The 18,763-nt window shown below is 39.6% G+C and overlaps 2 protein-coding genes across 2 annotated transcripts in view; one reads left to right on the forward strand and one right to left on the reverse strand.

The window, feature by feature from the left end:
• The first annotated feature begins 683 nt into the window (after positions 1-683).
• On the forward strand, positions 684-8,721 carry SVIP (small VCP interacting protein). Its single transcript, XM_058807158.1, has 4 exons — positions 684-839; positions 1,852-1,902; positions 4,008-4,121; positions 4,926-8,721. Exons 1-4 carry the CDS (start codon positions 777-779, stop codon positions 4,938-4,940), a joined length of 243 nt encoding a protein of 80 aa, XP_058663141.1. The 5' UTR covers positions 684-776; the 3' UTR covers positions 4,941-8,721.
• Positions 8,722-10,551: 1,830 nt separating this feature from the next.
• Positions 10,552-18,763, reverse strand: part of GAS2 (growth arrest specific 2) — a 75,085-nt gene continuing 66,873 nt past the window's right edge. The window contains exon 8 of the mRNA XM_058807431.1: positions 10,552-11,706. Within this exon, the coding sequence (XP_058663414.1) occupies positions 11,488-11,706 (219 nt within the window). The 3' untranslated portion in view covers positions 10,552-11,487. The remainder of the gene's footprint in view (positions 11,707-18,763) is intronic.

Consider the following 18,763-nt stretch of genomic DNA (forward strand, 5'->3'; position numbering starts at 1 on the left):
GACAGAATCCTGTGTTGGAATGGAATTTATGCATCATGTATGAGGTGTATGAATATGCAACAGGCTGTTGCTTTTAAGGGTTAATCCTCTGCTAACGTGGGGCCTTTTTTGGGCTTATTTTGCCCAGAAAAAGGTACCCGGACTGTCCATAACTCTTTGTTTTTATTGTCTCATATTGTCCTAATCCAAATTGTCCAAATTATTATCACTCTAATTGTATTATTATTTTTATAACCATTTTATTACTATTAAACTTTTAAAACTTTAAAAACAAGTGGTTTGCGTTTTTCACACATTTTATGCGCCTCGCATAACTTGGGGATTGATGTACACACCAAACACATCAATCAAGTTCACTCAATTTCAGGAAATTGAAACACTCAATTTCAGGAAATACGGTAATGCCGGAGTCTACTATAAATAACTGGAAGAGAAGGTTTCTTCCTTTTCTCTTAAGAAAAACTGGAAGAAACAGCAGAAGAGCCAGAAAGCGCCACCTTCGATCACCCGGCCGAGACAGGTCCGGGCCTCACAGCTGAGCTGGGGCAGCCCGGGCGGGCCCGGCACGGCAATGCTGCCTGCCCGCGGGCCCCGATACCCATGGCACCGTCCTCCCGTGCCGTCACAGGCAGGATTCACCATGGAACACCTTCCACGGAATTCACTACCGGGGGCACTCCCGCGTCCCCGTTCCAGCCTCCGCCCCCGCCGGTCCCAGGCCGGGGCGGGCCCTGCCGCCGCTTCCTCCGCGGGGCCGCTGCCTGCCGGGGCTCGCCATGGGGCAGTGCCTGCCCTGCATGGGGGACCCCGTCAAGGACGTGGTGGAGACGCCGGACCCGGTGAGTGAGGGGCTGCCCTGTCATTCCCCGCTGTTTGTCACCGCCTGGGCGGCCGCGGTGCGGGGAGCGCGGGGGCGGTGACCTTCCTTCATTCCTTCCCTCCCTCCCCGACATGGAGGCCGGGCCGCGGGGCCGCTGCGGTGCCCCGGGAGGCTGTGCCTGGCAAAGGGAGCCGGTCCTCGGCCCCCGGGCCGGGCTGCGGAGAGCTCTGGGGCCGGGACACCCGGGGCACCCCGCAGCTCGGGCCTGGGCCCCGAAACCTCCTCCTGGTGCTGCTCTGCGCCACGGTCACCCGTGGGCACCGTGGTTCTGTGGGGACCGGGCGGAACCTCCTCCTGCTGCCCTGCCCTGCCCCACGGTCACAATGCTGGGCACTGTGGTTCTGTGGGGACCGGGCGGAACCTCCTCCTGCTGCCCTGCCCTGCCCCACGGTCACCCGTGGGCACCGTGGTTCTGAGCAGACCGGGGGTTCCCGTGGGGCGTGTTAGTGCGTAACTGTGGCCAACTGAGCCCCACTTTTAAAAGAAATAGGAAAAGCTGTGCTTTTTTTTCCCAGTGGATAGCGATGCTCGCTTCTAACTGCCCTCCACTGCATGACATTTTTCCTAGCCCGTGTCTGTGCGGGCTAGGAAAAGCGGGAGAGAAGGAAGGGAGCCCCCTTTGTTGGGAGAGCAAGCATTCCCCTTTCCAGACTCTAAAAGGATGTTTCATACACTCCGTGCCATTTCACCCCAGGCTGGGTTTTTTGAGTGAAGGTGCAGAAGAGCTGAATAGTGATTTCTGGTGGGGTTTGACTGTATATATGTCAGCTCTTCTGGCATATTAGTCACTAAAAACACTTTGTTCTTGCAGGCTGGCAGTGCAGGGAAAGATGATGCTAATTACCTTGAAGTTGTCATTTTGTGGGAGTTAGTATCACAGGATTTGAGTCATACTGAAAAATTAAGACTTTAAAAAGAATGCAAAAACTATATTGAAGTAGAATTTCACTGTCTTTAACATTTTTATCTAGGAAATAAAAAGAAGACAACTAGCAGAAGCTGCTGAAAAGAGGCAGATGGAGGTAATATCTGATAAAATGTCATTTGTTGAAATTATTTTTAGATAACTGGTTTATGGGAACAATGGCTGTGGCTTCTCTGGTGACACTGGGTATTATGTTTGGCTTGTGGGAATTGTTGTTAAGTACTTTCCTGGTATTATTAATGTACATTTGTACCTTTTTTGTATCTGTTAGGAATTTCACAGGAAGGTGCTCTAAGACCATTGGAAATTAACTGAGCTTGTTTGGACGGGAGATATTTTACAGTAGTTTATAAAACAACCTAAGAACTGGAACAGCAACTTCAACATTATTTTTTCCTTGCTCTAAGACTTGAAAACAAGAGATAGAGAAGTATTCAAACAATTGCAGTGGCAATTTCAAGTGGTACTGCACTTGTACTTTTCTTAAAACTGCAAGTTGCATGCACTTGCAGATTCTTCTTTGTCAAGAAGGCAACAGTTTGAACATGTTTGTAAGCTCACATTCCAGCAAAGATGTAGTCTTAACTCAGTCTTTTGTCTTTTTAAGATTGCCAAGCTTAGATATCTTTAAAGTTAGAAGAGGTAGGATACAAATGTTCTAGCAGAACAGCCAGCCTGGTTTATTTTCCTTACATAGCTCTAAAAAGACTTACAGCATATACTGTTATTGTAGATTTGGGATGGTGTGTCTTGGAGAGCACAGCTGAACTGTGAAGAGAAAGGATTGCTATCTGTGTGAATGTCAGTGACATTACATACTGAATTATGAATTGGCCATTGTGCATGGACAATGTTGACCTGGTTTGAAGGGAGTTTAGTAAATAATTGGAGCAACAGCTGAGTGATGCATGAGACTCCTGAAATCCTTGATTTTGTGTCATTCTATGTACTAAAAGCAACCCACATGTTGTTTTCAACCACAAATGGGTTTTTAAGCATAACTGTAGGAAATAGCAAGCTCTTAACTGGCTGAAAAGCTTTCCTGAGAGGAGTGAGAAGTGAAGCAATTAGGGTTGTGGATGTCCTTGAAGCTTTGTGGGACCCATTATGCTGACAAAGAAAAATGCAAATATCACTCTGTTGCTTTTTGTTTTCCTGGAAGACAAAGAGATAAAGGATTTTTCAGGACTATCTTTGAGGTTATTTTAGTCTCTGAATGTTGGATAATGGAGATGTTTTGCAAGCAGCCATACTTAGTTTCACCCTTATGAAGGGACAAGAGAGTAGATCAGATGTCCTTCCTTCTCTGCTTCTCAGCTGCTCATTATCCCTCCTGACATCATGTGAGCTGTGCTTCCTTTTGGGGTGCTGCAGGCACTTTGGGGACCTGGCTCACTTGGAAAGCCAGTTTCCTAAGAGGCAGAGAACATATGGGCTAAGTGGGTTGTTATGTTGTTATTTGCTGGTAAGATTTGTCTTGGTACCCCACTGAGAATTGAGCTTGTTGTCAGGACCTTGAAATTCAGGTGAGAACGTTCCTGGCTTGCCTTGATAGATTTTAGCATCTTCTGTATGAGTTCTGCAATGTTATTATAACCCTAAACTTAGATAAGAATCAGTTTTTAAAATTTATTTTTTTCTAGTTCATGGTGTTAACTGTAATTCTGATGCTCCTGCCATCTAGTCTAGATTGTCATTGAACAGTTCCACAAGGATATGGAGCATGCAGTTCAGGACAGATTTTTCATTCTGCTGCCCACACACCCTGTGAAGGGTGGACTGTCATGCAGGGTATTTCTCAGAGATCACAGCTGAAAAGTTTAACTTCTTCACAGCCTGGGCTAGCACTACTAACACAGGTCTTTCCCTCCCCTGTTCATGAGGGTAAAAGTAGGCTCTGATAGTGAAAAAAACAGACTAAAAATTTGTGGACTTCTGGTTCTGCATCTGAGGATTAAATATCTTCACCTGGATGTAATAACAAAGGGAAACAAAACCACCCTCACTTACCTGTGGGACCAAGAGTTCTCAGAATGAGGAAATTTCCTGGAAGGGCAGCCTTGATGCAATAGTAGCATCACTAAGTGCTTCAGGCTTTTCATGCAAACCACAGTTCATAAAACAGTGTTGGCAACACTTGTAGTTTGGTTTCTCTCCAGAAAAATCACTAACTTGGTCTTACTCAAATGTGTTTTCTCCCAGGCTTCCTCTCGAGGTATTAAGAATGTGCAGTCTGTAGAGCAGAAGAAAAAGAAACAGGAGGAAATAGAAAGAAGAATGGCAGCTTCACGTCCTGGAGGAGAAGGAGGACTGAGAGTAAGTTTAAAAAAGAAACAATGTGATTCAACTAGCCATATATTCACTGTGAAAATCTGTTTTGTCATGTAGAAAAATGAATAACTTGAGGAAAAACCAAGAGGAAGGGAGATGGAATAGAAATGGAAGGATGTGTCATTGCCATGCAGTGTTCTTAGTGAGACTTTATCACTAGGACAGAAAGACAGCAGCACAGCAGCCATGGCAGAGCTGCTTTCCCCCCTCCCCTCTTCCCAGTTTCTACACGAATGATGCATCAGTTGTACAGGTTTCAGCACTGGGGCCCTCATCACTGTGCTGCCCTGTACCCAGTGTCCCTTTCAGTGCCAGCTGAGATTGTCTCTCTTCCTTCAGAGCTTACAGAAAACATTTGCACTAAACTAAGTAGGGCAGTGGTCTGGGGGTTGTGTGTCTCTCATTACAAAAGAAACATCCAGCGTTGGCATAAAATTACTAATGTTGCTATTCTAATGGGAACTTTACCTCAGAGGGACAGGCAGAGAGTTAGTGAAGAATTACAGCCTCTCCAAAACAATAGATGTGTCTGATCATTGAAACCCAGCCTTCATAAGCCTTCATCTTTGCCCTCAGTACCATACATGATTCAGGAGGCAGGAGTTTGTGTAATTTGCCACTGATACACTGCATGGCCATCACTTGCTGGGATAAAAGATTCATTGAGAATTTAAAGGTGAATGGAGAATTTATGGTAGTTTGACAACTTTACAGTGTTTGTTTGCTTTGGGATTTTTTCCTTTGTTTTCCTTCATACAAACCTGTGGTGTGTTTTGTTTGTTTCTTTAGTGGCAGGTTGGATAACACAGGACTTGTGAGGAGAAGATGTTTGATGTTTACTGCCAGTAACTGTCAGTTTCTGCAGCCCGGTGGCACTTACTCATCATGTGGCTTTTGCTGTTTACCTCTGAAGACTCAGCAGTACCTTGCCATTGTGGGACAATGGATGTGGAAGCAGTCACAAAGAAACTTAAGAACTAATTCTGAACACTATGGTTTTGCCAGTTTCGTTTGTTTGTTTTCCGTGCATGTTTTATTGCTTCCGTGCCAAGACTTCCTGTCAGCTGGAAGTGGCCTCATGTGTAGTCAGCCAAAATGTGTGTACTGTCTGGTCAGTTGATGTCTGTCTGTCTGTCTGTCTGTGTATGACTGACCTGAGCAAGCTCAGGTGCCCACCTGTTGGTTTTGATGCTTATTTCAAGCTCCACAGTTAAGCTTTTCTCCAAGTCCTCATGTAGAAAGTTTTTTCACCTATGTATGTATTTGAACATGTGGATGACAGCATTTTTCTGTTTCCTAATGACTTGCACTGCTTAGGAATTTAGTGCCTTTTTGAAAAGAGAAAAAGTAGAGTCATGGCAGGTCCGTACAAATGGGATAATTTTGTCACTAGTAAAAGAAGAAACAGAAACCTTTATAAATCCTCTGTACTTAGATCAAAAATGCCATTTTATTATGCGTATAATAATTGTTCTTGTTTTCTCATGTGGGTTTCTTTTGAGTCTGTAAGTATTTATAATGAATACTGAGAGTTAAAACATTAAAAATCCTGTTAGTAGTTGTATTCACTTCTTTCCACAAGAGGGCAGTGCTAACCTCAGGATTTTGAAAAACGAACAGGAAAACAGTTACTATGTCATCACTTTGCCAGTTCATTTCCAAAAGTTTGTGTTATCTATTTAGGTGGGCTACTTAGAGTGCAAAAACATTTTCTTTTCCCCAGAGAGCATTATGCACATCGTGCATGGGCTCAGTACTGCAATTGCTGCATTTCTGACCTACTCAAGATAGAGAGGCTTTTCACCACCCCTTGAACTATGTATTTTGTCTTTCACATCTCAGTACTGCCCAGTGCTGTCCTGAGAGTGCAGTCTTGACACGTTTTCCTGGCTTAGCCTTCAAATTGAGGTGAGAAGGGAGAATTTGGATATTAACATAATGGTGTTTGGGCTGAAAAAAAGCTGTATCCTTGGCTGAAGCCTGCCTTCAGTTTCCTTTGCAATTGCTCTCTTCAGTGTATTAACTGTTCATAATAATTCTTTTAAAGTCTAGTGAAAATGCAGATTATAAAAAGGTATCTCAGACATTAATTTGAAATGAGAATTTCAGTCTAGCACCAGAGTAGGTGTCCTACAAGACACTTAAGCAGCACTTTGTTGGTCACTTGGGGTATTTAAAACTTCAAACATTTTTCTCTTCATTTTCTGTCATATGTTCCTTTGAAACTGCAACCATGTCTCTTGTCATCCAAGCCTCTGCTTGCATTAGTGCCATGAACACTTTCATTTAAAGGCATTGAAAAAACCTAGAGAAACCATCACATTCTTCTCTCTCTGCATCCTTTATGTGAAAGCCAGAGCTGTCTGTGCTTCTTAAGAGACCTGGTTTTGAATGTTGGATTTATTCTATGGCTAAGGAACCACATCAGGGGATGTGGGAGTGTGTGTGGTTCTAGATTATAAATCACCCACAAAGCTGTTTCAAAGGATGTTCTTATACCATACATATCCAATTGCCCAAATGGCCAGGCTTAGCTGAGTGGGAATTACTTGAGTAAATAATTGTTGGTTTAAGTTTTGTTTCAGTTCACAGAGAAAGCAGAAACTACTGCAGATCAGTAGTGTACAGCTGATAGCAACCTGCCATGTGCCACTGAACAGCAGGGCTGGGAGCCACGTTAGATGAGAGCTTCTCTCTCCTTGTAGATGTCTTTCCTGTCTTTCTTATTGCTTAGTGCAGCAGTAGGTTTATGTGGACCACAAAAAGAGTTTTGTCCTTATTTCCCTCAATCCTGCATGTTTACTTCACCTCAGAGGCTGTTAAAATGCACCTTTTCACATAGATTATCTAGATGGTTGGTATTTTGTTTACATCAGTACAACTCTTTTTTTCCCTTCATCTTCTCAAAGCACAGTCTTATATTTCAAAAACTGGCAGGCCAAAGCCCAGTGCTGGTAAACTGGACTTGAAATGCTGACTCTCCATGACTGTGACAGCATCATCTTTGTTGCAGTAACAAAGTGAAACAATTTGCCACTCCATATGGTTAAAATACAAGGTTATGCTCGCATGCTTGTAGCAGGAAATTCCTGAGATTTGGGAAGATGCAGAAGCTGTGTGTGCACAAGGATGGGCAGCATCAGTGGGCCCTGAGGAGCACAGATGACTTCAGCGTGTGGATTTGGCACAGTGACAAGACAAAGTACTTGAGAGGCAGCTCATCAGGCACAAGCAGTGCCAGCAGTTTTTCCAGAGTCTGGTGTCACAGACATAATTGTATGAAAAATCCTTTTGCTAGGATCTTTTTCTCCCGAGAAGCTGAGAGGCCTCAGGAACACAATGCAAACAATGGTTATCTGCTGCTGTGGAATGCAACAGGTGCATCTGTGATTGGTCTCATGGGGTTGTTTGTAATTAATGGCCAACCACAGTCAGCTGGCTTGGACTCTGGTCAGTCACTAAGAGCCTGAATGAGGGATGTGGGGGACTCCAGGGGCTCTCCAAAATGCAGTGTGTTCCCACCTGTGTTCCACCTTACCTCAGCTGACACACCACAGGCTCAGAAAGGAGGAGGCAGAGCAAAGCAGCAGCCCTGTGCCTCCTTCCCTTGTCAGGTACTCTCAGGCTGCTGCCAACGAGGCAGTACAACGTGTCAGCCCAAAAAGAACCCAACCCTTGTCAGCATCTCTAGGAGACACTTCTGTAACTCTGTGGTGGGGCAAACAGCTCATCTTCCAGATCTAAAGTGATGTAATAAATGTGTGTAATAAATTCAGGATTGAGTCTTCAGTTACAAGAAACTTGCTGTACCTTCCCACATATATACTGCCTTGTCATTTCACTCATCCACACCAACAATCCTTTAAATAGCTGCCAGAGATTTTCCATATTGTCTCTAAATTGCTGTTGGACAAAAAGGTGGTACTGAAAAGGAAGAAGCAATTATCCCTGTAATAAAGATGTGAAAACCCCTATCCTCAATCAGTGATGTAAATAATCCTGCTTAAAAAATCTCCAGGTAATGTATGAATAGCAAGGGGACAGGATGCACTGTCTATAAAGAGCAATAACAGATATCACAGTTACATTTCCAAACTAGTTCTGAATGGCTTCCAGCATGATGAGTCATATTTGACATTATACAATAGTAATTTGTTTTGTAAATAATTTTACATCATTTATCCATTTTAAGATTAGGCACAGTTTATGCACAGGCATCTCCCGTGGGGTTTGGTCTGCAAGGACTTTGAGAAAAGGCTCCTATCCCTGGAAGTTTCTAGGACTTCAGCCTCCCCAATATTCACATTCAGCCAATTTACTCAGCAAGACAGTTAAAATCACTACATCATGGAAAATGACCTCCATTTGTTCTGCCCCTGTCACTGCAACAAGGGCTGTATGCCTTTGAGCAAGACTCTGCTGCTCAGCTTTAGCTTTATAAATTGAGCCATAGGTTCCTAACAAATTTTCCAATTCCTACATTGCTACAGGACCTAATTCACAATGAAAATATAATTACCAGATTAGTAACACTTACCTCCAACCCCCCCTTCCAGACTAACCAGCTTACAGCATTTCTTTGGTTGCTTATTTTATTGATGCTTTTGTTTCCTCCTCTGTTATTCACACCCACATAAATGCAGTCAAAAGCAGCAAGTCCCACCTGCATGGTTTTACATCAGGTGGCGCTGGCAATACTTTAAAATAAAATCCTATAGTCTCCCATTCCAGAACTGGCAAAGTTAAATTCAGGAAGTGTTTTAATATGATTTTTTAAAGACATTTGAGTACCGCAAAACAAAAAAAAAAAAAAAAAAAAAAAAAGAGACTATTTTGACAGGTACAGTCCAAGCACATAAAGGGATTCATGTTTAGTTAAAAATCTCTGTTTGGATTTACTTACTGTTGAAGTTTACTATTAAAATAAATTTACAAATAACTTTTTTTGTAATTATCTGCTCTGATTTATTAATATGTAAGCAACTTCCAATATTTAAAAAACCAACATCATAATAACAACACAAACTTAGTATTGGATGATGGAAATAAACATTGAACTTGAAGATCTTGGAACTCATTTCAACCTCAATGATTCTGTGAAATCTAGGTAATTATGTTTAAGAACCTAGCCATTATTTCTAAACAAACATCTCACATTTTCACGAGTGATTTTTTTCCTTCCCTTTCCACTTGAAAACAGATCTCTCAGTGCTTATATTAAGATCATGATTTTTTTTCCTGCTATACTACATTTTTTATAAAATTATGTTGCTTGTGTTCTGCTTTCTGCCCCCTTAAGGAGGACATATGACAACTGCTATGACAACTGAGACTTCCTATGGCTTTTCAAAAGATCTATTGCTGCATATGTGTTTAATCTCCCTAGAAAGTAGTTTAAAATAAGAATAAAAGGCTGTAACTTTGGAATGATGTCGTGCTGCTCTGTCTGCTGCACCAAGCAATTGTGAGCTGTTTGTATTCAGCAGGTATTTTTAGATGGTGAGGTAAGCCTTTTTCACAGAAGTGAGATACAATGTGCTGATCTTAATAAGGCATGGAACATGAAAGATGGGCTTGATCCTTCCTAGCCCACAGACATTTTTCTGTTAAAGACCACAGGAACAGATCATTAAAAAAAAATAACATCAGAAAATAGAGAAAAATACTAGTCAGGACTAAAAAAAAATATTTACAGGATGCTTTTGAATTTTTTTCTCTGTGAAGAAAAATCAGTTTTCAAAAAAATATGGGTATTTTTGTGTTATCTGTTTGCTCCTTTGTGCAGCTCATTACTAGGGCAGCAAGCAATGCTGTGCATTGGAGGCATCCAGCCAGTAGCAGCAAAGTGCTGCCACATTTCTCCTCATAGAGAAAAGCAAGGCACAATTCTTCCCAAGGATTTCTGAGATTCACATTCTCTGAACCTCAGAGAAAGGAAAACACAATTCTCATCACTTGCTGTGCCTGTGTTTGTGCCAAATCGAATGCAATATGGAGATTGTTCACCCACAGGGATGGTGTTCTGTTCCCTTGGCCTGTCAGGGCCAGGTGTGTGTGTGGGGACTGTGGGTGACAGCCACGGGATTCTGGGCACTGTGAGCAGGTGAGCATTGGCAGATTCAGCTTAGATGAAATGTATATAGTATAGTATAATAAAATTATTAATCAGCCTTCTGGTATCCATGGAATCCTCCTCATCATTCTCTTCCCTTCATCGAAGTTGCCTTTGATTTACAATAGCAAAGTAGAGACGAGTGATCACAAATAATAAGAGATTCAAAATGTGTGGGTATTTTAAAAATTTTATTTCGTTTAAAAATTTATACAGTCAGTGAAACAATCCTATAAAATGATTTTTCTAGGATGTTACAAGGCACATAAATTACCAAATATAAACATAGAAAAGTAGCCAAAATAATGAACTAAGCCCACATACACCTTTAGCTATATTAGAGGTGTGTGAATGATTTTTGAGAATGTGAATCGCTCTATTTACAGGGTAATGAATATTTCACATTTAACAATAACCAACAACATTAAAAAGAAGGGGGGGGGAAAAGTTCATATCCAAGAGGAGAGCCATGTTTTGTGACTCCAGAGGGACTCCTTGGGTCTGAGGCTGTGCAGCTGTCACTGCTCCCCTCATGGCTGCAGAACATCCCTGCTATGACCAACCAATGACAATGCTTCCACATTGGGCAGCTTTGTCAAAACCAGAAAGGATCTACACATAGATCAAACACTCAGCACTGTCTCCAGCTTTAAATAGTAAAATGGTGTGAAGGGGTTTCTTGGGCTTTTTCTTTTAAGTAATGGCTTTGAGAAGTTGTTTGGCATGCAATAAGCCATTATATTCTGCTAATTAAGAAAAGATTGCAAAACATACAAATAGTCAATTTTTATTTCATTTCAAGAGACATTACCAAATAATTTCTCCAAGTACCCAATTTCCACCTGCATTATATATTTCAACTAGACTAACAGTCAGGGATTCAAAGTAATAAGATTTGGTACAAATATATTTCATTGTGTATTTTCTTCTATTAACAGGATCCACTCCTTTATGTAGCTCTAAGTATACATTCACATAATAAAGAGTAATAATTTGGCTAAAAAGATATGTCTATTTATTATCCGATTGTAGTAATTTGCCTATCAAGGGTAATTTGCTATAGAAGATACAGTACTAGAAATAAATAGTTCTAAATTCAAAGATCTTCAAAATGGGGTGTCATTTCCAGTCTGTGTTAAATTTTCCAAAGTCCTTTTAAAGCATAAACTAAATTCACTACACTTAGGAGAATAATTTGGACTTACATACATGAAGTCCCACTCACATGAGAAGCTTATTTCACTTAATTTCCTTCTTGGTTTTGTAATGGGCAGAAACAACCAGATAATTGTCTGGATTCATGTCCCTGATGTTTGGAGACTTGCTCTGGACTGGGGATGTTTTCCCATCCACTCTGGAGATCTGAAGCATTCTGCATGGGTCGTGCTTCAGCAGGTAACCTGCAAACGTCTCCCAGCCTCCTCCCACACGAACCATCACGTGTTTGTTGTGCAGCATCTGCAATTACACAGCAGGGAAAGCACAAACACTCTTCAGAGGCAGCCATTCACAAAGAAATCACACTTCTACTGCTGTAACAACCTGCTTACTTTAATTGAAAGCCAAAAACATATGACGGGAGTACATAAAAGGAAAGGAAATAGTAGAGTGGGTTTTATTTGCATTTTTGTTGGGAAGGATGAAAGTTTGACAAGGAAGTCTCACAGATGCTTGGCAGGGAGACTTTTAACTGTAGAGTCTGATGAAGGAATAGAGATGGAAGCAAGTTTTGATATAGAAGAACAGAATTGCTGAGCCAGTCTTATTGGATAACCAAGGAGGCAAAGGGTGTGTTAGTTAGAAGGGGATTTTATGGCTTAGAGCAAAGGATAAACCCACCCCAAACAAGAAAATGTTTTTACCAAGCAGGAAGACAGCACAGACAAACAAGTCAGCAAATGTGGCAAGTAGAAAAAAGGTCTCAGAATTTTCCACTGCAAGAAAACTGAAAAACAACTTCTGGCTTAAACTGTAATGTACTGGCTTTTAGTGACTGGAGAACAGTGACATGAATATGGTAATTACAGCAGTTATGATAGGCTAGAGCTAAAAGTTAAGGTGTAGATTGGTTCTACTGTGTTAAGATGCTCAGCAAAGGGAAGTCTATAATGCAATGTAACCAAAAGATGCAATGTAACCAAAAGAAAAGTATAGAATGCATCTGTAACCTAAACCAAGGGTGCAGCTGGAGCTGACAGCTGTGGGCACAGCTCTGTCACCCACCACCCTGGACTGCTGTAACATATAATAAATTACATTTTGGAGATACAATAAACTGCATTTTGGAGAGCTGCTGGAGTCCCACATCTCTCATTCAGGCTCTTACACATTTTAAAAGTAAATTAAAAAAAAAAGTAAGAAAATGAGATGTTATTTCAAACTAAAGATTTTCATATTTTATGTAAATAAATGCCACATGTTCTTCTAGTCCTATAGCATAGAGTCTTTCTGTTCTTCATGGGTTTAGTAGAAATATGTCAGGGAACATTAATACTTAAAGAATATTTTTTTAAAATATATTAGTAAAGACACTGTTTTATATTGAATTGAAACTGGCTTTTCCTTACAGGAGTAGCGAAGGGCAAACAACCAAAACAATTTCCTCTATCTCTGAAAAATTTAAGAAAAAAAAATTAAGAAAATGAAGTTACATTTATTTTAACAATTAAGTCTTGCTGACAGTACATTCCAATACATAATCCAATGAGGTACATCAGAAGTATTTTATTTGGGTTTGGAAGCACCTGAGTTTTCTGTCTATTTTATTTAATTAAAATAAAATGTTAATTAATTTATTTAAATTAAATATTAATAAAGTTATTAAAATGTTATTGATAATATTAAAATAATATTAATAATAATAATTATAAATTTATTAAAATTTATTTAATTAAAATAAAATTTTTCTCCAAATACCAGTATATCTTTTCCCTTGCCTACCCTTGAATTCAGTTGGTGATTTTACTAATTTCTCCCTGTTGTTTCTCCATGCAGAACAGAAAAATAAATTCCAGTGAGGTATAATAAAACAGCACATTCTATATTTTATTGGTTTATTTTATAACCAACGTGAATGCCAAAATTAGAAGTTTTCTAAATTCATTCAAACGGGGATGCAAATTTTCAGAAATTTATAGGTAGCTGTTTATTGCTACATGAAGTTTTTCTGCTTCTCTGAGAATTCAGTGACCTGAAAGCACCAGAGTCTGTGACAGGCTCCTGATTATTTGCTTGCAAGCCAAATGTAGACATTAAAAATATCTCATTAGCAAAGATTATGCAACTCCATCACTAGAATTCCTCATAAAACTTATAGCAAAATCCTGAAGTATGATCTGATTTAATCACCAGCCAGGTTCTATTTAGATACAGTCCTATATTAAAAAGTTTATAGACACTGTAACATAAGATTATAAAAGGCAGTAGTGCTGTTACACACAGGGGACTCCCTTACACACAAGGAATAATTCCCATCAGAATATGGAAGAAAATCAGCTTCCAGTGGGAAAGCTGGAAAGCTTCCCTCCAACTACACTCTCTGGGCTTTCATTCCCCTTTTGTCACAGAATTTGTGTCTTCTTAGAGAAATGTTTTAGTCCAATAAAACAATAAAGCTTATTTTAGACTTTAAAGGAGTCACTTATGTGCCTGAGTGCACGTCCAAGAGATTAAAACTAAACCTCACCTCTACAAATCTGAAAAAGTGCAAATTATGTAGCCAATTCCAGGTACTAATTATTCATCCCTACTGAAGTGATCTATTTGCAGTCTATTAATGTATATTTTGGCAGATGATAATTTATTAGCCCCTTCCAACTTATATTACCCTAAAAATAAGTAAAAATAAGTAAAAATAAGTCTTTTTCCACCTGAAAACCAGGAAATATGCACTCCTCATTTTCCCTTATCATCCCTCATTAAGTCACATTTTGCCCAGCTCCCCCCTTTATATAGGATTATACAAAAATGTTTTGGATAAAAATGTCTTCTAGTTTTAAAAGTTCCAGCAGATGCAACCTCAGCCATCACATATGGATTTGTTTAAGGAGCAGCTCTGATTTTCTGTGTTGTCATTCTAAAACCCCAATAAAATAGCCTGCACTTCCTCTCTCTTCAGACACCATGATAATGACTCGGAAAATCGATGGAACTCTGGATTAACATCTCCCTCTCATTTTTGGGGAGTTATACGTTGTAAATCACACAAAACAAATCTCACTTAGTTGGAAAAAACGTCATAAAAAAGCTCAGACTGAAAAAAATATGTCAAGAACATATGTTAATTGCTTGTCACAGTATTTCTAGCTATGCTACAGTTTGGTTTAAAAGTTAACATACTTTCTGAATTGTAAAGAATTTTATTTTAATGTTATATCTGCATCAAACACATCAACAGGTACCCACTTAATTCATTGAAACAACCTCTGTTTCAGATCAAAAGGACAAACAGACTTTGTTTACACAAACACATAGCAGACAGCTTTGGAATAGGAAGTGAATTGCTTCCACCCAACTCATCTTTACTTAATTGATTAGTCACTTTGCTTGTGTGTTGATTTCTTCTTTTTCTAGACTGGTATTACTGTCCATTTGGCAACTGACTCCATTTCCAAAGCCACTCCTTTCTGTGAAAAACTTAAGCAAACAAGGGTAAGCAAAGTGGAGTTAAAATGAGACTGCCTTTGTCCTTTGGGATTCAGTTTCTTTTCAGGCCTTTTACATTACATTTGTTAGTGCCTTAGAGATTAGGACCTCCTTTGAGATTTCTACCTCATGACTTCCAATTTATTTTTGCAATAATTTCCCAAGTTGTTAAACTACCTTATCAGTCAAAAATCTTGTTTTTTACAGTGCTTATGGAATATATATATATATATATATAATGCTACTATAAGATGCCATGTTTTCGGCGCAGCACTGGTAACACAACTGGGAATAGAAAACGTGAAAACATCTGTGCTGAAGACAGGCAGAAAAGTTAGTGGCTAGTAATTCCAGTGAAATCACTGCTGGAGCTCAAAAACAAACACTTCATATATTACTATACCTTCTTGGTATGACCTATATTATGTTAAAACACTGCTTAAGCAACTTATAATTCATACACGATTGCAAATTACTCCTAGCAGGAAGGCAAGTGGAACCTGTGAAACGGTTTAAAATCTGGGAACAGGGCTCCCAAGTATCTCAACCCTGTGCCTTTCACCATTACACAGAGCTAAATCCTGCTCCACTCTTTTGGTTTGTGCAGAAAGCAGATCTCCACCAAGCCCCACAGCAATATGAAATGAAAACAAAAATTGACTTATATTTAGTCACAGCTCAGGAAACTAGCCTGTAATCAGGTCAGAAACCCAATACCACGGGGAAAAAGTTTGTAAATTGTTCCTAGAGAGTTCCCCTAGAAGAGGTACAGATGTGGAAAAGGTGATGGCTTACTTACATCTGGGTTTATAAAGGTCTGAAAGAAGCAAGGAAACACATACTTGATCATGAAGACACAGCGTGTATAAAAATGAATAGAATGCTAAATTATTAAAGCCCTGTGTGATCTAAGAGAAATAAGTAGTTTCACAAGCCCCCATTTATAGCAGAGAGCAGGTAAACGGCATGTTTGCAGGGTATCAGGAACAATGCACCAGAAAAATCTTCCATTTGATGTATCAGCAGAACATAATTCTAGGACAGCACCACAGCAATTGCTGAAAACAGCACTCTGATAAATCTAACAGAGTATCACTGAAGATCAGCCAGTTGTGGGTTGTGAGAAGTACATCAACAGCAGGCTGGTGACAGAATAAGGAAGCAGAAAACAAGATGTGGGGATGAGCAAAATGATAACACACAGGTGGCCTAGAAGTACCCACTGGAATGTTACAGACAATAGTACTGGGGAGCCAAGGTGTCCTGGGCTGATTCATACTGGTGTTGTACTCCATATCTGGGCCAAAAACTCTTTCTTGAGAAGGCTGACATAGAACAGAGGCTAGACAGAGTTAAAGTGTAAAGTAGGGATTTAAAAAGGCCTTAATGGATCCACCTGGGGCAGCACAAGAGCCCAGTCAGGGTTACACCCAAAAGGAACCAGAATGGTCACAAAATGCACGACAAGTCACAAGGTCTGTCACTTTTATAAGTTCTGCTCCATTTGCATATTGGAGATAATTGTCCAATTATAGCTTTAGGTTATGAAGTCCCATCCTTCTTCTTTTCTCTCTTCCCATGCTCTTGGGCCTGGAACTTGTAACAGCTGTCCTTGGTCCCAAGCTAGAAAATGAACCTTGTATGGCACAGATAGCTATTGACCTCTGGAACTAACATTGTGTTAAACATTTCTACAAAGGGAAGACATTGGGACTGACGGTAGCAAAGATATTGCACTTAATGAAGCTGCTTATTTCTGCTTCCAGACAATAGCAGGCTCATTGAAATAATTATTCCAAGTCTTCCTGCCTAACTAACTGAAATTGAAATACATTTTTGTACTGATAAAAATAATATGACAGTTTGGACATTTGAAATTCTTATTCTTGATTTCGTTTTCCCTCAAACCTTACATTTGGCTTCTGTCTGAAACTATTTTATAGAATTTGGAAACAGCCTGTGTTTAATGTCTAACACTAGATCTTGCTTTACTGTTTGAAAACAGCATCCAGCATAGGTGAGCACTGTGTTCAAGAAATAACACAGAGGCAGAAGTAATCACAATTCCTGTTCATTAAAAACAAGTGTATTTCTTACAAGTGAAGGCATTTATGCCTTGGACAAAGATTAATCATGTCAAGGAAAATTATTTCTATGGGATTCATGTTCAGAATGGCATTTGCAAGTAAAGGGACTGTGCATTTCCAAGCACTTTGGGTGACATCTGGCGCATTGAGCTCTGAGGGCAATTAAGGTGACACTTTTTTGTTTCTCACTCTCAGGACACATTTGTCTGGGCCAGCCACAAGGAGGACCTCGTCCCTATCAACTGAAATGTGTGATATTGAGCAGAAATCTAGTTGCTCTTAGCTGCAACACTGACTCATAAGAAATATTTTATGCAACACTCAGCAGAAGAGATGATATGGCAAACAGATGAAATACATAAAAAGAAATCAGACAGAGTTTATGAGAGCAAGTGAAAGTGTCAACTTGCAAATGGTATGTCTGGATGGAGTTATGGAAAACCATATGTACTAAAATCAAATAATAGAGGTAGGGGAAGACTGTATTTAAGAAAAAAAATTAAAAAACATTAGCATGAGGCTGCTAAAATAAATTTATGAGAGATTTCTTAAAAACAAGAAAAAGACTTTACTCTTACCTTTGAATAAAAACCCAAACAAACAACTAATTTTCTTAATTGCAATGATTAATCTTTCTATTAGCATTTGGGGCCCTGAAAAGTTTCTCTTAAAGAAACCTAAATAGCTTGAGGCAATTCTCTCTCACTTTCTAAAGTCAACTAAGTTTTTACCCCCCAAGAAATACCTCTAAAATAACGTATTAGAGCAGTGAGGTACTATTCAGAATAAGTTAGAGGCAGAACTTAACAAGAAGTAAAAACATGAGTTCCATCTATAAATTGTGCACAAATGTAAAGCAGAAACACCACTGAATACAAAAAGGAATTAATTTTACCCAGACTATCAAGATTCTCCTAAGTTACACTCCTTTAAGGATGTTGAGTCACTTACAGAGTGTATCCATGCAGACTGATCATCTGTTCAGATTTTGCCACAGAATTCAGCTGATCTAGGGTTTCATCATGCCAATGTGAGTGGGCTGCATGTGAACATGCTCGTGTTACAGGATTGCAGAATACATGAAAATGTTCTTATGAATCCTGAAGTGCCATCTGTTCTCCAGCTATTCTATCAAGACTCATTCTGCCTCTTCGAATTTTCTGCCTCAAAACAGCCAAATAAAAGAAAGTACCTCCTGCAACTAAACAAAAACCTGCACATCTTCCTCTACAGATTTATTCCCACTGCCTGCCTCTGGAAGCAATGTCTCCATGTGGTGACAGATGTTTTAGGTCCAGTACAGACTGATTTCAGTTACCACATACACCCAACTGCAGCAATCTGTGTGTTTCCCTGTCTGGATATTTTTTTTTATTTTTTTTTTACCTTCCAAATTGCTTCAAACAGCTACTTTCAAGTGTATGCAAGATTAATGCAGAAGCTGGAGTTAAAATGCTTACTTGTTTCTTTTATTATGCATCCCCATCCTCTGGGATACCAGTACAGTAAACCCAACAATTCCTTCCCTGTAGTCGTGATCTTTGTAATATTTGTCACAAAAGTGATTGTTGGCCATTTTCCCCACATCACTGACTTTTGCCCCCTGTTGAAATAAAGATGCTGCCAGTCCTTTAGTGGTTAAAATCATGACACATAAACTTTAAAATTATTTTTAAGGTATATTCAAAATTAAGTTTAGTTGAGAGACATCCTCAAATTGACCAAAGCGTTTCAGTTTAACATGTGAAGCCTAAAACAAACAAACAAACAATCCATCAATCAAT

Source organism: Ammospiza caudacuta, chromosome 6 (assembly GCF_027887145.1).
Source record: "Ammospiza caudacuta isolate bAmmCau1 chromosome 6, bAmmCau1.pri, whole genome shotgun sequence".
Lineage (NCBI taxonomy): Eukaryota > Metazoa > Chordata > Aves > Passeriformes > Passerellidae > Ammospiza > Ammospiza caudacuta.

Coding starts and splice junctions, on each gene's coding strand:
- SVIP (XM_058807158.1), top strand. CDS start 777: ATGGGGCAGTGCCTGCCCTGCATGGGGGACCCCGTCAAGGACGTGGTG. Junction 840..1,851: donor TGGTGGAGACGCCGGACCCG/GTGAGTGAGGGG, acceptor ATTTTTATCTAG/GAAATAAAAAGAAGACAACT. Junction 1,903..4,007: donor CTGAAAAGAGGCAGATGGAG/GTAATATCTGAT, acceptor GTTTTCTCCCAG/GCTTCCTCTCGAGGTATTAA.